Raw genomic sequence first — 15,809 nt, 5'->3', positions numbered from 1 at the left:
TCAAGATATGTCAAGCTAGCTCAGCATTGCATTCTAAAACATATGAATCCGGTGCTTTTAGTGCGGTTAGCCAAGAGACTGCCTCAGTTGATGTTGTGGGGCTAGATGGGAAACAAAGATTGATCTATTAGAATGTAATCATTGTGGTAACCACTCATAATCCACAGCAATGCCCAGCTTTTGGGAAAATACGTGCTAATTGCAAAGGAATAAATAATTTTGCAAGAATGTGTTTTTTAACTGCTCAGCAAGAATGTGCGTAATAAAGAAAGTTGAAGAGCCCACAGATTAAGCGAATTTGATGGTCTGTGTGGAAAAGAAAACTGGCGATATTCCTATGTGTATGGATCCAAGGAACCTCAACAGCAATGTTAAAAGGGAACACTATAAAATAGCTAAGTGGGAATAGATAATGAGTGAAATGTCAGAGGCAAAACTCTTCTCCAAAATTAATGCCTGTCAAGTGTTTTGGCAAATGAGATTGGATGAGTCAAGTGGCAAGCTCTACACTTTTAATACCCCTTTTGGGTTGTCCTTTTTTCTGTGTCATTTGGCATGAGCTCAACTCGTGAGATGTTTCATAAGGCAGTGGAGCAGACTGTTGAAGGCCTTGAGGGAATATTTGTTTATGTTGATGATATTATTGTTTGGATTTCATCAGAGCAGAAACAATCTCAGATTGGAGAATGTGCTTCAAAGAATTAAACTGTATGGTCTAAAGCTAAATGGAGACAAATGTAAGGTCGGAGTGAAATGAATTACCTTTCTTGGAGATAAATTATCAGCTAATGGAATTCAACCAGACACAGAGGTTATATTAGAAATGGATAGGCCCACTGATAGAAAGGGAATACAGTGTGTCCTAGACATGCTCAATTATCTGTGAAAATTTGTACCAAACATGTTTGTAAAGAGCATTTGAGAGTTCTACTTCAGCAGCAATCTTAATTCCAGTGGAATCATGAACATTAAAAAGAATGGATGGGAAGGATTCATAAGCATTCTAGCTTAGGAACCATTTTTAACATTTTTCTCTCCTAAAAGACCAACAAAGATTTTTAGTGATGCTTAACAAAATGGCATCCTTCAGCACTATGGGGCACACATCTCCCATTCAATGACATCAACTGAATGTCAGTTTGCTCAGATATGCCTGAGTTTACATTTTGGGTGTGAGAAATTTCATAATTATATCTATGGTCTCCCAGATGTGATTTTGGAGACTGATAATAAACCATTACTAAAAAATATTTACATGATATGTCCCCACTTATACAAAGGTTCATGATGAGGCTGCAAATATATGATTTTGAGCTCTTTCTTAGGCTGCATTTCCCAGACTGAAAAGGAAAAAGATGTTTCACTCCATGTTGACATGGTCTATGATGCTCTGCCATCTTCTCAAAAACAGCTAGCGAAAAATAGCTATGGGGACATCTAAGGATCAGGTCTTATTGAAGGTCTCTGAGAACTTGCAGCATGGCTGAAAGAGAGGATTATGCAAAAAGTGTTATTCTATACAAGCAGAGCTGTCAGTTGTATACATTGTGCTTCTTTGAGGTGAAAGGATTGTAATCAACTACCTTCATGAGGAGTGAAATTTTTATGAGAATACATGAGGGGCACTTGGGTGCTGAAAAATCCAAAAGGTAAGTAAGAACAGCTCTCTACTGGCCCAACATCAATGCTGTTATCAATCAGTAGATAAGTAAGTGTCATACATGTTTGGAATATCGCTATAGATGGCCAAATGAGGAGGTGATGATACATATGGAACCTGCACAGCCATGGGAGGAGGTTGGAACTAATCTGTTTCATTTTAATAATAAAAAAATATCTGCTCATCATTGATTACTTCTCTAATAACTCAGAAGCATTGCTCCTGCCTAACACATTAGCCAGAACCATAGGTGTACATATGAAGTCCATATTTGCCAGACATGGTATTCCGCAGATTGTTGTGTCAGACAATGGGCCTCGATTTAGTAGCCAGGAATTGAATCAGTTTCCATTGTTTTGCGATTTTTGTCATATAACTTCTAGCCCTTTGTATTCCCAGCCAAATGGAAAGACTGAAAAAACTATTTAGATTATTTAAAGATTGCAGAAAAAGCAGCAGGCAGTAATACTGATCCTTATCTTTCAATGTTAGCTTATAGATCAGCTCCACTTAAGTATGGGAAGTCTCCAGCGGAACTCCAGATAGAGCACAAACTTCATATAAGACTTCCCAGACATGATGATGCTGTTACAAAAGATAATACATACACTGGTCACACATCAAATCTTAAACAAAGACAAAAGGCCCTGTATGATCAGAAAGCTACATCCCCGGAGCCACTGTCCAAGAATCATGTGGTCTGGATTATAGTCAAGGAGCATAGTCAAAGAAGGCTGCAGTGCTTGAACAAGTAGCTCTGCATTCATACAAAGTTCTGACTGAAGAAAGTGATGTTTAAAGAAGAAACCAAAGGAGTCTTCTAAAGACAGAAGAGACATTCAGCTTAGTTAATGACTATAGGCCAGATTGTGATAGGCTCTTAAATCAAAACAACAGTACTGCACAGAGTAGTACACCACCAGAAAGTGGTACAGCAGGTGAGACAGAGCAGCCAGCAGTCACTTTGCTCAGATCCTAGCGCACTAAGAAGTCATCAGAAAGGCTTGATCTTTGAATGCATAAGTAATGGATTCTACTACAGGAAAAAAATGTTATGTTTGTTGTGGGGTCATCTTTCTTTTTAACTGTTTCTTGTTTGAATTAAAGTAAGATGTAATGATATAGGGAACTGTCGTAATATCAGTGCCAGTCGGTAGAGTTTTGTGAAGAAAGCTGTGTTAACCAAACTGGAGTAATTTTATGTAGTTCAATAACTATTACAATGTGCAAAAATAGATCTGCAAAATATGACAGTATTGCAGAGTCAGTTTGGAGTAACATGATGGCAAAATTAGCATTTTTTTTTCCACAGTGGTTATTACAGGTTATTGAAAAGAGTTGGAAATGATTGTACGTTTTCATATAATTTAACCTGCAGCACCATGTCAGGCACCTTTTAATTAAAAAAAAATATGAATTCAGTAAAAACGTAATTTTGTGAAATTAATTACATAGCAATGAAATGAAAATAGATTTAAATGCATGGTGTATTGTTTTGCGTGATATGGTTCAACAACCACTTCTTCATAACTTTGTTTTCATTGTTCTATGTGACACAATTTCCTAAATATTTGTACTGGTAGTACTGTACAGTACCTTTGTTGTGTTTCTTCTTTGCTATTTTATATATTGTGTATGTTGCTGAGCCATCACAAGACATAATTGGTGACTATTAGGTCATACTGAAATTTTCAATTATGTCACTGTGAATATGCCAAGTATAAAATGTTGAGCTTATTGATGTGTGCCTTTCTTACTCATGTTTCGCAATAGTAACTTTATGTGCTGTCTTTGAGGTTTTATTCAGTCAAATGCTTGTTTTTATACAAGAAGACTAGAAGAAAACATACATACAAATCTACATAAAAAAAAAATTGATTTTGCTTTTATTTGCTTTTTCAGTATTAGTTGTGTATTTATTTTTAATTTTGCTCCCTCTATTGAATGTGTTCCTAACAGGTACAATCAGTACAAAATACTTTTGTTCACTGCATTTTGAGTTGCCTTCTTTGTACATATTTTTAAAGTTTTGTGCAAAATTCAATTGCAGGATTACAATGCCACAAAAAGATTGCTGTGGTAAATAATTGTTCAATTCAGTAATCAATTACTTCTTAATATTTTTTTTTATGAATATGGGATAGCATGGTGTCACAGGGGTTAGGGATGTTACCTTATAGGTTTAGAGCACCTGTGTGAGATGAATCCACACATTCCTCCCTTGTCTGTGTGAGTGTTTCACCATTTGTCTTGATTTGCTCCTTTGAGTGTTAAATTGATTGTCAACCATAAACAGAAATCAAAATATGGTTTTATACACCCCTATTCATAACCTCTCTTGACTTGTGAACCATGAACGAAATTATACAACCCCGTGTTTGGTTAAGTTTTTAAGTATTTCTCTTTACTACCTGGTACTGAATACCGATGAGTCCAAAGAATTTTGCATTACAGCATGTGCATGAGTATTCTAGCTTCAGATTCTAAATTATGCTACATTTTGTGAAACTTATAAATTTACTTTCATCAAACTTTGGGGAGCATGGTGGTGAAACAATTAATATTATTGATTGATAGCTTTTATTCTATCTATGGGCACCGTCCTTATTATGTCTATGGATTCTTATAGTGTCTTGACAAAGTTTTCTATGGATATTCTGCTTCCTCCTGTATCCAAAAGATGTTCTTTTTAAATTGAATACAAATCTGCATTTGATTGAATGTGGGCTGTGATATACCAGCTTCCCTTCCAGTGCTAGTTCCTATTCTGAGAATGATAATCTGCAGCCTTATATTGGATTAAGGAAACTGAGAAAAGCAAAGGATATTACCCATGTAATTAGACAATCTAACTAACTGTGAGTTGGTTTCCCAATTGCCCACCAAACAGACAAACTAATCAGAGTTGAACTTGAGATCAGCTATCTCAGGATCATTTACTTTGTCCTTCTTAAAACTACACACCTTCACTGTCTTTGACATAGTGAAAAATGTGTACTGTACATAGCTATTTAAAGTACATTATCAAAGAATAAACAAGGCTAAAGGTTAGATTGAAACTGCTTTATATGCTTTAAATTCTAAAATTCATGTGTGATGGGCTCATGTATCTTTAAATGAAAAGGGAAACAAACCTCTTAAAAAGGTTAATGCTAAGGTTTCAACCCTTTCATCCTAAGCAGGATTTATACTGAATTTGCACAGGAAGCAAGTTACCATCTGGTGGCTGATATTGGAACTGCATAGAATCTCTTTCAACCAGACAACAATTTTAAAAAAGTCTGCACTGCTGGAGGAAACAAGTGGCAACATGCCACACTTCAAGCCACATTTTGCTGCTGTTGCTTTAACAAACACTTCTGTAACTCCAGCTGAATACTACAATGAACAAAATCTTTAACATGAAATTAATGAAATTGCATTTTTGCAATAATATGGATTTATTATTATGCCTTGATGGCATAGTCATGAGAAAAGTTAATGCTAGGCATTTTAATGAAAAAGGAAATAAATTCTTTCTTTTTCAAATTTAAGAGTGCAGTTGACTGGAGTGAATCAAGATGGCCCTTAGAATCAGATTCTCAATGAGTTTTGAACCTCTGAAATTTAGGTGCAAGTTACAACAGTTTGTGGTTAATGGTACACACATCAGCACAATTTCTACGATGGCAAAAGGGCAGCTGCAAGGTTTCTGAACAATGAATGGAAAAATTAGTGATGGTAAATAATAATTGAATGGTCTAAACCAGTTACATTTGAGTCCAAATGTTACTGTAGGCTGCTAAAGCTGTATTCAGACTGTAGATAAACATAACACAATTCTGTTTTTTGTCTCATATCCTGTTTTTTTGTATTAGATTTACTGTTCCAAAAACACTTATCCAAAACCGGCACTTGGGGACAACAGTCTTAGCATTGAGGCCAATACGTCCTTTTCCCCAGCCACATTTGCCAACTCATACTATGGGATCTTAAAGCATTCCTGGACAATCTGGGAGATCTAATCGTCTCAGCAAGCCCTGGGTCTCCTCCCATTTGGTCATGCCTGTAAGACGTCCACAGGGAGGTGTCCAGGAGGGCATCCATATGAAATGCCTGAACCACCTCAATTGGGTTCTCTAGATGCAGAGGTTCAGCAGCTCTATTCTGAGCCTGTCCTGGAAGTCTGTGCTTCTCAACCCATCTCTAAGGGAGAGCCCAGCAACCCTGCAGAGAAAGCTCATTTCAGCTGATTATACCTGCAATGTCATTCTCTCGGTCATTGCCCAAAGCTCATAACCATAGGTTCTCAGACCACCGAACTGGACCCCTTACCCTCCCTGGTTGCGCCTTGATATCCTCTCCATGAAAATCAGAAACAAAATAGGAGACAAAGCACAGCCCTGGCAGAATCCCACACCCACTGGAAATGGTGCTGATGTTTTCCCAAGTATGCGGACACAGCTCTTACTGTGTTTGTATAGGGACCGAATAGCCCTTATTAGGGACCCTGGAAACCCATACACTCCCAGAACCCCCAACACACACACACACACACACACACACACAGTCTCTTGAGGAACATAGTCATACCACTTCTCTAAGTTTACAAAACACATGTAGCCCAATTGGGCATACTACCATGACTCCTCCAAATTCCTCATGATGGTACAAGTTGGTCCACATTTCCACTTCTTGGTTAGAATCCACAGTACTCCTCCTGCATCTGAGAGTAAAAGTAAAAATAAATTCATCAAAAAGATTCAACCTAATAGATAACCATGATTACTAGCTAATATACATGCAGCATGCAAATTATTTACTGAACAGGGCATGTACAAATTTGTCAGCCCACAATGGCAAGTGCTCAAACATGCTCTCAGTGGAATCATCACTACCAAATCTACACACAGACATCAGTGGACATGAAAGGAAGGTGCCACTTGACTATACTGTCTCAGAGATGTTGTTTGAAGGTTAATATTAAATATGTTAATGTTAATTTTAAAAAGATAAAATATTATAATATTAATACAAATATTATATTATATTACAATATAAAATATTAACATGTTAATATTAAAAAGAGATAATCACCATTGTATAAATTATTGTTATTATTTTTTCCTCTTTTTTCCCTTTTCAGAATATGCAATAATAGTTTAAAGTTTTATTTTGTAAATACTGAAAAAATGATAAGATAAGTAAAGATAAAACAAAAATTTTTAATAAAAAGATAACAATGTCAGAACCAACAAGAATTTTCACCTTGATGATAAACTGTTAGAATGAGCATAAGAAAACCATGCAACAGTAGCTTTTAGAGACTTACCGGGTAGCAATTTGATTTTTTGAGGAAAGCTGAATTTAATAAATTTCCAAAATAAGAAATTATCTATAGTCAGTTATGGTATAGTAATGTATACTAGATATCGGTATCTTGTGACTGTTTTTGAATAATATGGAAGTAAACATATTTCTTTGTTAAATCCAATGTTGAAATCAAGATACGCTAATTTGCAATTAATTATTATTATTGCCTTTCATCTTGGATAGTGAAGAATGCATACCCACTCCTCCCAGTGATGGAACTGAACTTTTATAGATTATATGGTGTTTGACCCAGTTGTGGGATCTATCAGCTCTGTAAACAGCTCTTATATTTTAAAAAAATAGAAAAAAATCATATTAACATTTCTCTTGCTTCTCTACAAGACAAAGCATACATAAACCATGCTTCTTGGATTTATTTAATGAAAAATCAAATTATCAAATTATTCCCAAGTATCTTAGGGTGGTTATATTAGTGCATACTATTTTTAGCATAGAGATCCATTTTCAAAGATCAACATGTAATGTAACATAGGTGGCATAATTTTTTTAGTCAACTTATCCTACTTCTTTTTTCCCCTCATTTCAAGGGGATCTCCTTTTTGTGTATGTTAGCTCACCTTTTATTTAAATAAATAAATTAATATACGCATACTTCGGTCCGAACATACACCAGAATGACTATAAAGGTAGAAAATTAAAAAGAAAGAAAAGCTCTCACTTGGCTGTCACAGTCACAGTGAGGCATTACGTAGGCACTTTGCTGTTGGTTTAAAGGAGCCCCAGTAGTGTTTCTTGACAATTTGTTGGCTGAAAGTACTCAATGTTAATGTGTCAGAGAGAGGATGAACATCATTGGTCATAATGCCACTCAGTTTTGTTATAATTATATTCTTTATTACTACCTCCAGGGGTCCAAAGAGTGTCCTATAACTGAGCTTACCCTTTTAATTAGCGTGTTGATTTGGTGGGCCTCTCTTGAAGTGATGTTACCAACCCAGCACACCACAGCTTAGAAAATTGCACTGGCCATTACAGAGTTATAAAAGATGTGAAGAATGACACTTCCTTCATTAAAGAAACACAGTCTCCTAAGAAAAACAAGCTTGCTCTGCCCTTTCTTTTATAGTTCCTTTGTGGTCTGAGGCCAGTCTAACTTGTCATTGTGGCCCCGCAAGTACTTATAGAAGTGGACCACCTCTACATCCACTCCTTGAATAGTGACCTGACAAAGAGATTCTTTGGCTGAAAGTCAATAACTAGTTGCATGGTTTTGCTGATGTTAAGATGCAGACAATTCTATTTGCACCAAGAAACAAAATTATCCATTATCCAGAACAAAATAGGCTCATGCACCTGCATATCTTTCAGTTTACCTCTTAACATGGATGGCTGGATGATACTGAATGCTCTGAAAAAGTAAAAAAAAAATTCACACAGTGCTGCCAGTATTGTCCAGGTAATAATTAGCCTTGTAGAGCAGACAGATAATCTCATCCTCTAACTCTGAGACTAGGGATCTGCACTGGGAATTAGATGGCTACTTGTTCGTATCCAATAAATGCCAGAAGTGATTCCACTCCGTTGGGCCCTTGAGCAAGGCCCTTAACCTGCAATTGCTCTGTCCATGTATGATGTTAACCTGCATCCTGACCTGCAAATAGGTCCTCCAACCTGTAGGGAAAACCTGGGGCTTGGCGGCAGGACTGGCTCTCCAGCCACCATAAAAACCTCACACTGTTCCATTCCATCTGAACTAGTGTGGTGCTGAGGTGTCACCCATTGTATGGATGTACGCGGGTCCAAATCTGGGATCTTGAGGTGGTTTGTCATGTAGTGTTTACAGCAACACACTGTATCAGTACATGCTCCAAACCTCTCTCTCTTTCTTGTTCCAATCTTGGTCCAGGAGGTCTACCACAAGAGGATAGCTATAGACCAGGACCAGTCACTCTTCATTATGTGCCACTGGGCTGTAGTAATTAGGTGAAGAGGTGGCTGCTTTCTTTGGAACAGGAACAATGCAGGATGTTTTCCATAGCATCTGAAATTTCTGAACCCTTAGAGGAAGACTGAACAGGTGACAAAAGACACCACAAAGTTGGTCAGCACAGGCCTTAAGAACTCAAGGACTGACTCCATCTGGCCCAGTACCTTTTCCTGTTTGGAGCTTTCTCACTTGTCTCCTTAGTTGGTCTTTCATTATGGATAGTCCACACAGATGGTGAGAGGTGAACATGTCACTGGCAATTCCAGCTGATATGGCAGGAGTTGTTGATGTAGTGGGGATGTTGTGGGGAGACTGATCATTGTAAAAAGGTGGCAGTGGGAGGGAAAATCTGTTAAAAATGTGGTTCATAGTCCATGCGGTTGATTGAGTTCCATAAATATACCCAGTCCATTACAGACATCCTTCATGTTATTCTGAGTGAGTTTATTTTCTATTTTAGCTATCCTTCACTCAGCTTTTTCTTAAGTATACACTGTAAGTCCTTCACAGCATCTGTGTCACTGGATTTGAATGTTCTTTTTCTCATTCAGGAAACCTTTGTAATCCTGGGCTTGTTGTTTGGAAAGCAACACACTGGCTTTGTGGGTGTCACTGAATAGAAATAGAAGTTAATATAATCTGTGATGCAGTGACAGAGTCTTGCAGTATTGTTCCTGTGTGACTCCCACATCATTTTCCAGCCTGTCATTCAGAGCCATTTCAGCCTCCAGGCTCCACTTCCTCACTATTCTGGTGGTAACTGCTTGCCATCTAATAACAGGCTTGTAGCTGGGAAAAAATTAAACCAGGTTGTGGTCAGATTTGCCAAAGGAGCCAGTGGATTACATTTAAAGGTATCTTTAACATTTGAATACAGCAGGTTTAGCATGTGATTTCTTCAAGTGGAGCTGGTCACAAACTAATTTTGTTATAGCTCCTTCCAAAGGCAATTAGTTGAAGTCACCAGATATTATAACTGCAGGATTGGAGTTAGAGATAGAGGTTGAGAGCATGGAATTAGTCACCATTAAAGCATTGGTGATAGAATGAATCATTTCTGTTGCTATGTTCCCATTTGCTGAGGGAAGAATATAAACATTAATAAGGAAGACATGATTTATCTCACTAGGCAAATAACATGGATGAATTCTGACAGCCAGAATTTCAATGTCTGTGTACAAACTGTGATTTTAACTATAATATGTTCCCTTTTACACCATTCCTCATTCACATAGATGATCAACCCCCCCTCCTGTCTTTGCATTGGGTCTTTGTCTGCTCAATTAAGATGACATCTGCCCAGCATTAAAACAGTGTTAGGTATATCTGGTTTAAGCCAGACTCTCTGTTAAGGACAAAATGCCACTGCACTCATATGCTCCACAAACTGCTAAAAGCTAAGGCAGTTCATCTATCTTATTTTTTCAGCAATCAAATATTTCCCATTAAGTAGATGGAAAGACCAGTTCTAAAACCTTTTCACCTACTTTTATTCTCTTGCTGGCATGTCGCCCTCCCCATCTGTAGACAAATAGCTCCTGCGGTAAAGTGTAACCAAGCTACTTACAGTAGGTCCTCGCCATTGCAATGCAAATAACTGATTATGGGAGTACTTAATACACCTTATTTCTTCACCTGTTACATTGTGCTAAAACCAGATTTTTGGTTTCAATAGATGTATTTTTCATATTTTTGGTTCTTGTTTTCTTTTTTTCACATCTTCACGCCCCCCTAGGGGAGCTCAGCCCACAGATTGAGAACCACTGTTGAAGGGAGACATTTCCTATCTATCAAAATGGTTCACAAATGCACAAACTCAGGATGTGAAAATAAAATGAAAAATCAATATTTACAGTTTTTTTTTTTAACAAGTTTCCATCAAAATTGTAATTGTAATACCTTTAAGTTATAAATTTAAGAGTTTTAAGTGAGATGTTAACACCACAATTAAACTCCTTAAGAAAGCAGATCCATGAGTTTGTCATGCCCACTTTCCAAATGACTGTGAAGGTGTGAAATCATTAAATGTAGCCAAGTGATTTTCATACTGGTTGCTGGCCAGCAGTTCTTGGGGGACAGGGGTACTGCTGGCGAGGTTGATAATGTTAAAAAAAGAAATCAGTTTTGAAGATTGCCTTTATATTGTTTGACAGTTTTTAAAATTAACTTAACTTAAAATGTTCTGACATAATGAAATAGTTGCATGGGAAACATCTGCATCTCTGTACATGGTGGTGCAGATCTAATTATGCAACTCTTAATGCAATGCAGGAAAACAGTACAATTTCAGGTGATTGGCGTTACAAGTCCAGTCACACATTTCATTGATTTGGGAGATCGTGTTCCTATGCACTGCAGGCGGTCCAAATTCCTCCAACATCCTGCGTTGCACGTTGTTATAGCATAATGAAAATTGCATAATTAGATCTGGATCACCCTATAGTTATAGACTAGTGCCACAGATCTCAGCAGGTACAATACGCATGCAGCTGTCAGGTGGTATGTGAGAAAACAGGACTCTTGACCAGCAAATAATGGGGAGAGGCAGATCTTCAATTCAAAAAGTTGTTCCAATGAGTATTTACTTTCCTGTTTATGATGTGCACTGATTTTTCCAAAAGTATATATTTAAATGAAAAAAAAACTTAATTTTTTTACATGTAGGCCTTACTGTTAGCCTTGACTGCCCTTGCACAGCAGCATCCATATTTAGAAAAACTTTTAAAAAGGATTTTTTTTTTTTAAATGAGTGATGCTTTTATGTAAGCTAATTTACAGTAGAATACAGACTATATAAAAACAGATTTTCTGTTTTTTTAAACCATGACAAAAGATACTTAAAATTGTAGTGACTCAGTGCCTAGGTTTAACAAGATGTATAAAAAAACTTTACTTCCTAAGACAATGTTCACCATCAAAAATGCAGCTTTTCTATCTATTTTTCTAATTGTGCTTAAACTCTTCAGGAAATTGGTGTTGAAATTTTAATCCAGAGGAAAGAGTGCTCTCTTATAATCTGCAAATGCTCTTCCTATTTAATTTATTTCATGTCAATGTTTAAAACAAATAATCTACAAAAAACAGTAATATTTGTGGCATGCAACCAGAATTATTGATAAAATAAATATGAATTTGAAAAAGTATAAATATTAAATATCTTAATAAGATACTCCTATTTCCTTGACCTCTTTCCTTTTATATTATAAAACAAATTATATCAAACGTTTAAAGAATATTTAAGTGAATATCATTTAATCCCCTGACCTGTTCAAAGTATAACAAGCTCTCGCAGCATTCACTGCAGAGACACACCATGCGAGAAATGCTAACTATTTAAGCACAGATTAGTTTTGATTAATCACCAGCTTTTGGAGAGATTATTTCCTGTTTTATTTTTGTGGTGTCTATAGTATTAACTGGACGATTCTGTTTACATAGTTTGATTTCTGAATATTTTGGAAATAATTTCTTTCCTCCCCCCCAGGTATAAGGACTACAGAGAGCCACCTTGGTCAATAAATGCCTATGAATTCTCCAAACAATATTGGTCAGTCCTTGCTATTCGCCTTGCCTTTGTTATTGTGTTTCAGGTGAGTTTAATTATATAAAGTTTGTTATATTTTCAATGAAGCAGAAATTGTATTTTAGGAGGAATGCTTACTTTTTGATAATATAGCTGAACCCTGTTTGCCAGTGTTTTGTGCCAACTGTCCACTAAGACAAGGAAGTATGAGTAATTTTTAGGCATATCAAAATTTAATAGGTACTTTTTTATTTATTTTTAAACAAGTTAAGTCTAATGCAGGTTTACACGATTCCTAAAAATTTGTAAGTATTAAATTAGATTGCAACTGTCCTGCTCAGAGTACTTTATTGTTTATTTATGTGTGGTCTAATCAAGACCTTGCATAAAAATACAAAATGATAAATTGTAATAGCAAGATGTAAAACTTACATAAATAATGTAGATGTAGACCTTACTAATCACAAACAAAGATAAGGGCACAAAAATGGCAAATCCACATTTTTCATATGATAAATGAGTCAGGTTTTATATTTATTCATTACCAGATTTTTAAGAGTACTGGTATTTTTACATTATGAAGTTCTCCATGTAACAACTTAATATAATAGTGCAGAACCCCAAGATGCATACAGTCTAGTAATGTGGTTAGTTTTATGCACTGCACCAGTCAGTGAAAACACACAGTAATTATTCACAAAAAAGAATTTAATCATAATAATTAAAATAGTTAGGAAAAGATGCCATTATTAGCTAGTAAATTAAATATAAAGAAGGTATTTATTGTAGCTTGGCAATAGATTTGCAATAGCATTCTCTGGAAAAGGGTTTTGTTAGACACTCGTTAACAAATTAAATCCAGTTAAAGAGCAAATGCAGTAATTTGTTTAGCGATAATAGCATTGCACCACTTCTGAAAAAACATACAAATAAATCTTTAATATTATTTTATATATAATATTACAAAAATGCCTTTTTTCCTCAATTATTTTGTATATATAATATTCAGAGTCCAGTTCAGGGTCCAGGGGAGTGGGGCCTATCACAGCAGCACAGGGTACAAACCAGACAGCGCCTTCAACAGGTGCCAGTCCATCACTGGCCCAACTTATAAACACCCACACTCACAAAAAGGCCAGTTTCAAATTGTCAATCCACCTAACCTTGCGTGACTTTGGGTGTGTGAGTGGAAACTTTGTTTATTCTATGACACAGATACATGCATGTACAAACCTCTTAATGACAACTGGAAACAGAATTCAAACCTAGGACACTAAATATATTTTTTTTCATCAAAATGATTTTCAAGATTATGTCTGAATTTATATTTTTCTTAATGTCCTCTTAGACTTGCAAGTCAGCTTCATCGATGCATACCTTTTTGTCACATGTAAAAGCAAGGCATTTTTCCCCTGAATGATTTTGTTGGGAAATTGCTGATAATCTTTTATTATTATCTTTTTTGCACTGTATTAGATCGCATCAAACATTTTGACTTTATACTTTATGCTTACTTTCAGAAAGCAGGCTGAGAGTGCTGTAACAAGTTTATAGATAAAATACAATTGTAAGCTTTTTAAATTGCATAATGCACATATATTAAAATATAGATATAGATTAGTTCAAACAGAAAATAAAGCCATTTCAAACTTGCATGAAATGATCTTAATAATATATGTCTATTAATATAATCATTAACATGTGTGCAGTTGGTAATGAAGGAAAAGAAAACAAAAAAAATCAGTGAACAGAGTCTCTGTAGATAATAAACTCTGGAGGGATGGCAGGGCAGGAAACAGAGATCATGTCCATGATTGGTTATAACACAAAGTCAGACATGGCTACAGCTCCAAAGACCAACTCAGCTGGTCACCCACACCATCCTGGGTATTTTCCAGTACAAGCAGGTGCTAGCTGTCTAATAAGATGATTAAATCCTTCATCTATGTATTATAAGACACTCACCATATTTGGTATCGTTCCTCAGGGGAAGAAAAACAGCTTGAAAGTATAGCAGTGCCATCAGTACCAGAGCAAAATGCAAAGAAGAGAAACAGTACAGAATAGGGTTAGGAATGGATCACAATTATTGTAATACTGATTGTGGTATGCTAGATTAAACTTCGGTTAATTTCAACTTGAATTAGGTTTTCAACCTCATTGAATTATTCACTTGTGATGCACATTTTAAGTGATAAAAGTAAAATATTTTTCAAAGCAAGTACTGAAACTGATCTATGACCCACTTCTTTACAAGGCTTTACTTTCTTGTGTTGCTGTTGCTTTAGTAAGAATATCAAGGTCAAGGTCAGGATTACTTTATTATCATCAGCAAATGCGTACATGTACATAGTGAGATGAGACATGTAAATGTCTGTGAGCACCAGTGCAAAATATGGCAACATATAACAAAGTGTGACAGAAACAAGCCATAGACAATACAACCATATAACTGTATAGCATGAAAGAAATTTAAACCTTCCAGATAAACGTAAATTTGAACTATAAGTAACATATTACAATATCTGTCTCATGTATAGCACAGTGTGTTTCTGTACTGTCCCCAGTCCTGAAAGTCACAGGTTACTAGTGACCAGCAAAGATGGTCCTCTTTGTCATCTGATAGATTTCCAATTGTGTGTGTGGTTGCTAGTTCCTTAATTTTACATGTGGCATTAACAAATGTGTTGGTGAAAGTACTAAAATTCAAAAGTTTCAAATAAATGACAGTAAAGATTGCATTAGCGCAAACAAATAGAAATTATTACTCAGTGAAATAACGGAACAGTAAAAAAGGAGATTGAATATATTGTTCGGATTTAAACTTTAAGTTGGAGACTTGCAGATTGTCTAATTTGTGTTGCCATCAGGGAAAAGCAGTGTTTCTTCCCAATGAAGAGGCGTATCCATGAGAATTAAAAGATTTGTTGTTTGGTGAAAGTGAAATCCTCATACGTGAGTGGCAGAGATGTGAAGTAGGCTGGGGGGTTAGCGAGCAGGGGGTTAAGCCCCCTAGTATTTTATAAAATCACTTTTTCCATTAGATAATTGATGGGAAATTGGTGCCCATCCTGGCAGCAATGGGTACTAGACAGGAATCACTATAGATTAAAGATGCTAGGCCCTTTATTTATTAAAATTTTGTGTGGGGCCACCAGATTAACCCAATAAAAAACACATTGATAATGTATAAACTCAACATGGGGTCAATAATTGTGAAACAGGAATGCACCCCTGTGCTTCCCAAATTTAATATAATGAACTACACGTAAGGTCTTATAGTTATAACATGTCAGATCTGAAGGTAAGACTTCACATTCTAAAAA

At 36.0% G+C, this 15,809-nt stretch overlaps 1 protein-coding gene across 1 annotated transcript in view; it reads left to right on the top strand.

Moving 5' to 3' along the window:
• Positions 1–15,809, top strand: part of ano2b (anoctamin 2b) — a 361,358-nt gene that overhangs the window by 343,890 nt on the left and 1,659 nt on the right. The window contains exon 26 of the mRNA XM_039769975.1: positions 12,445–12,550. Coding sequence (XP_039625909.1) covers positions 12,445–12,550 — 106 coding nt within the window. The remainder of the gene's footprint in view (positions 1–12,444; positions 12,551–15,809) is intronic.

Source organism: Polypterus senegalus, chromosome 11 (genome assembly GCF_016835505.1).
Source record: "Polypterus senegalus isolate Bchr_013 chromosome 11, ASM1683550v1, whole genome shotgun sequence".
Classification (NCBI taxonomy): Eukaryota; Metazoa; Chordata; class Cladistia; order Polypteriformes; family Polypteridae; genus Polypterus; species Polypterus senegalus.
Note: the sequence above shows the minus strand (reverse complement) of the source record. Positions and strands in the feature narration are given on the sequence as shown.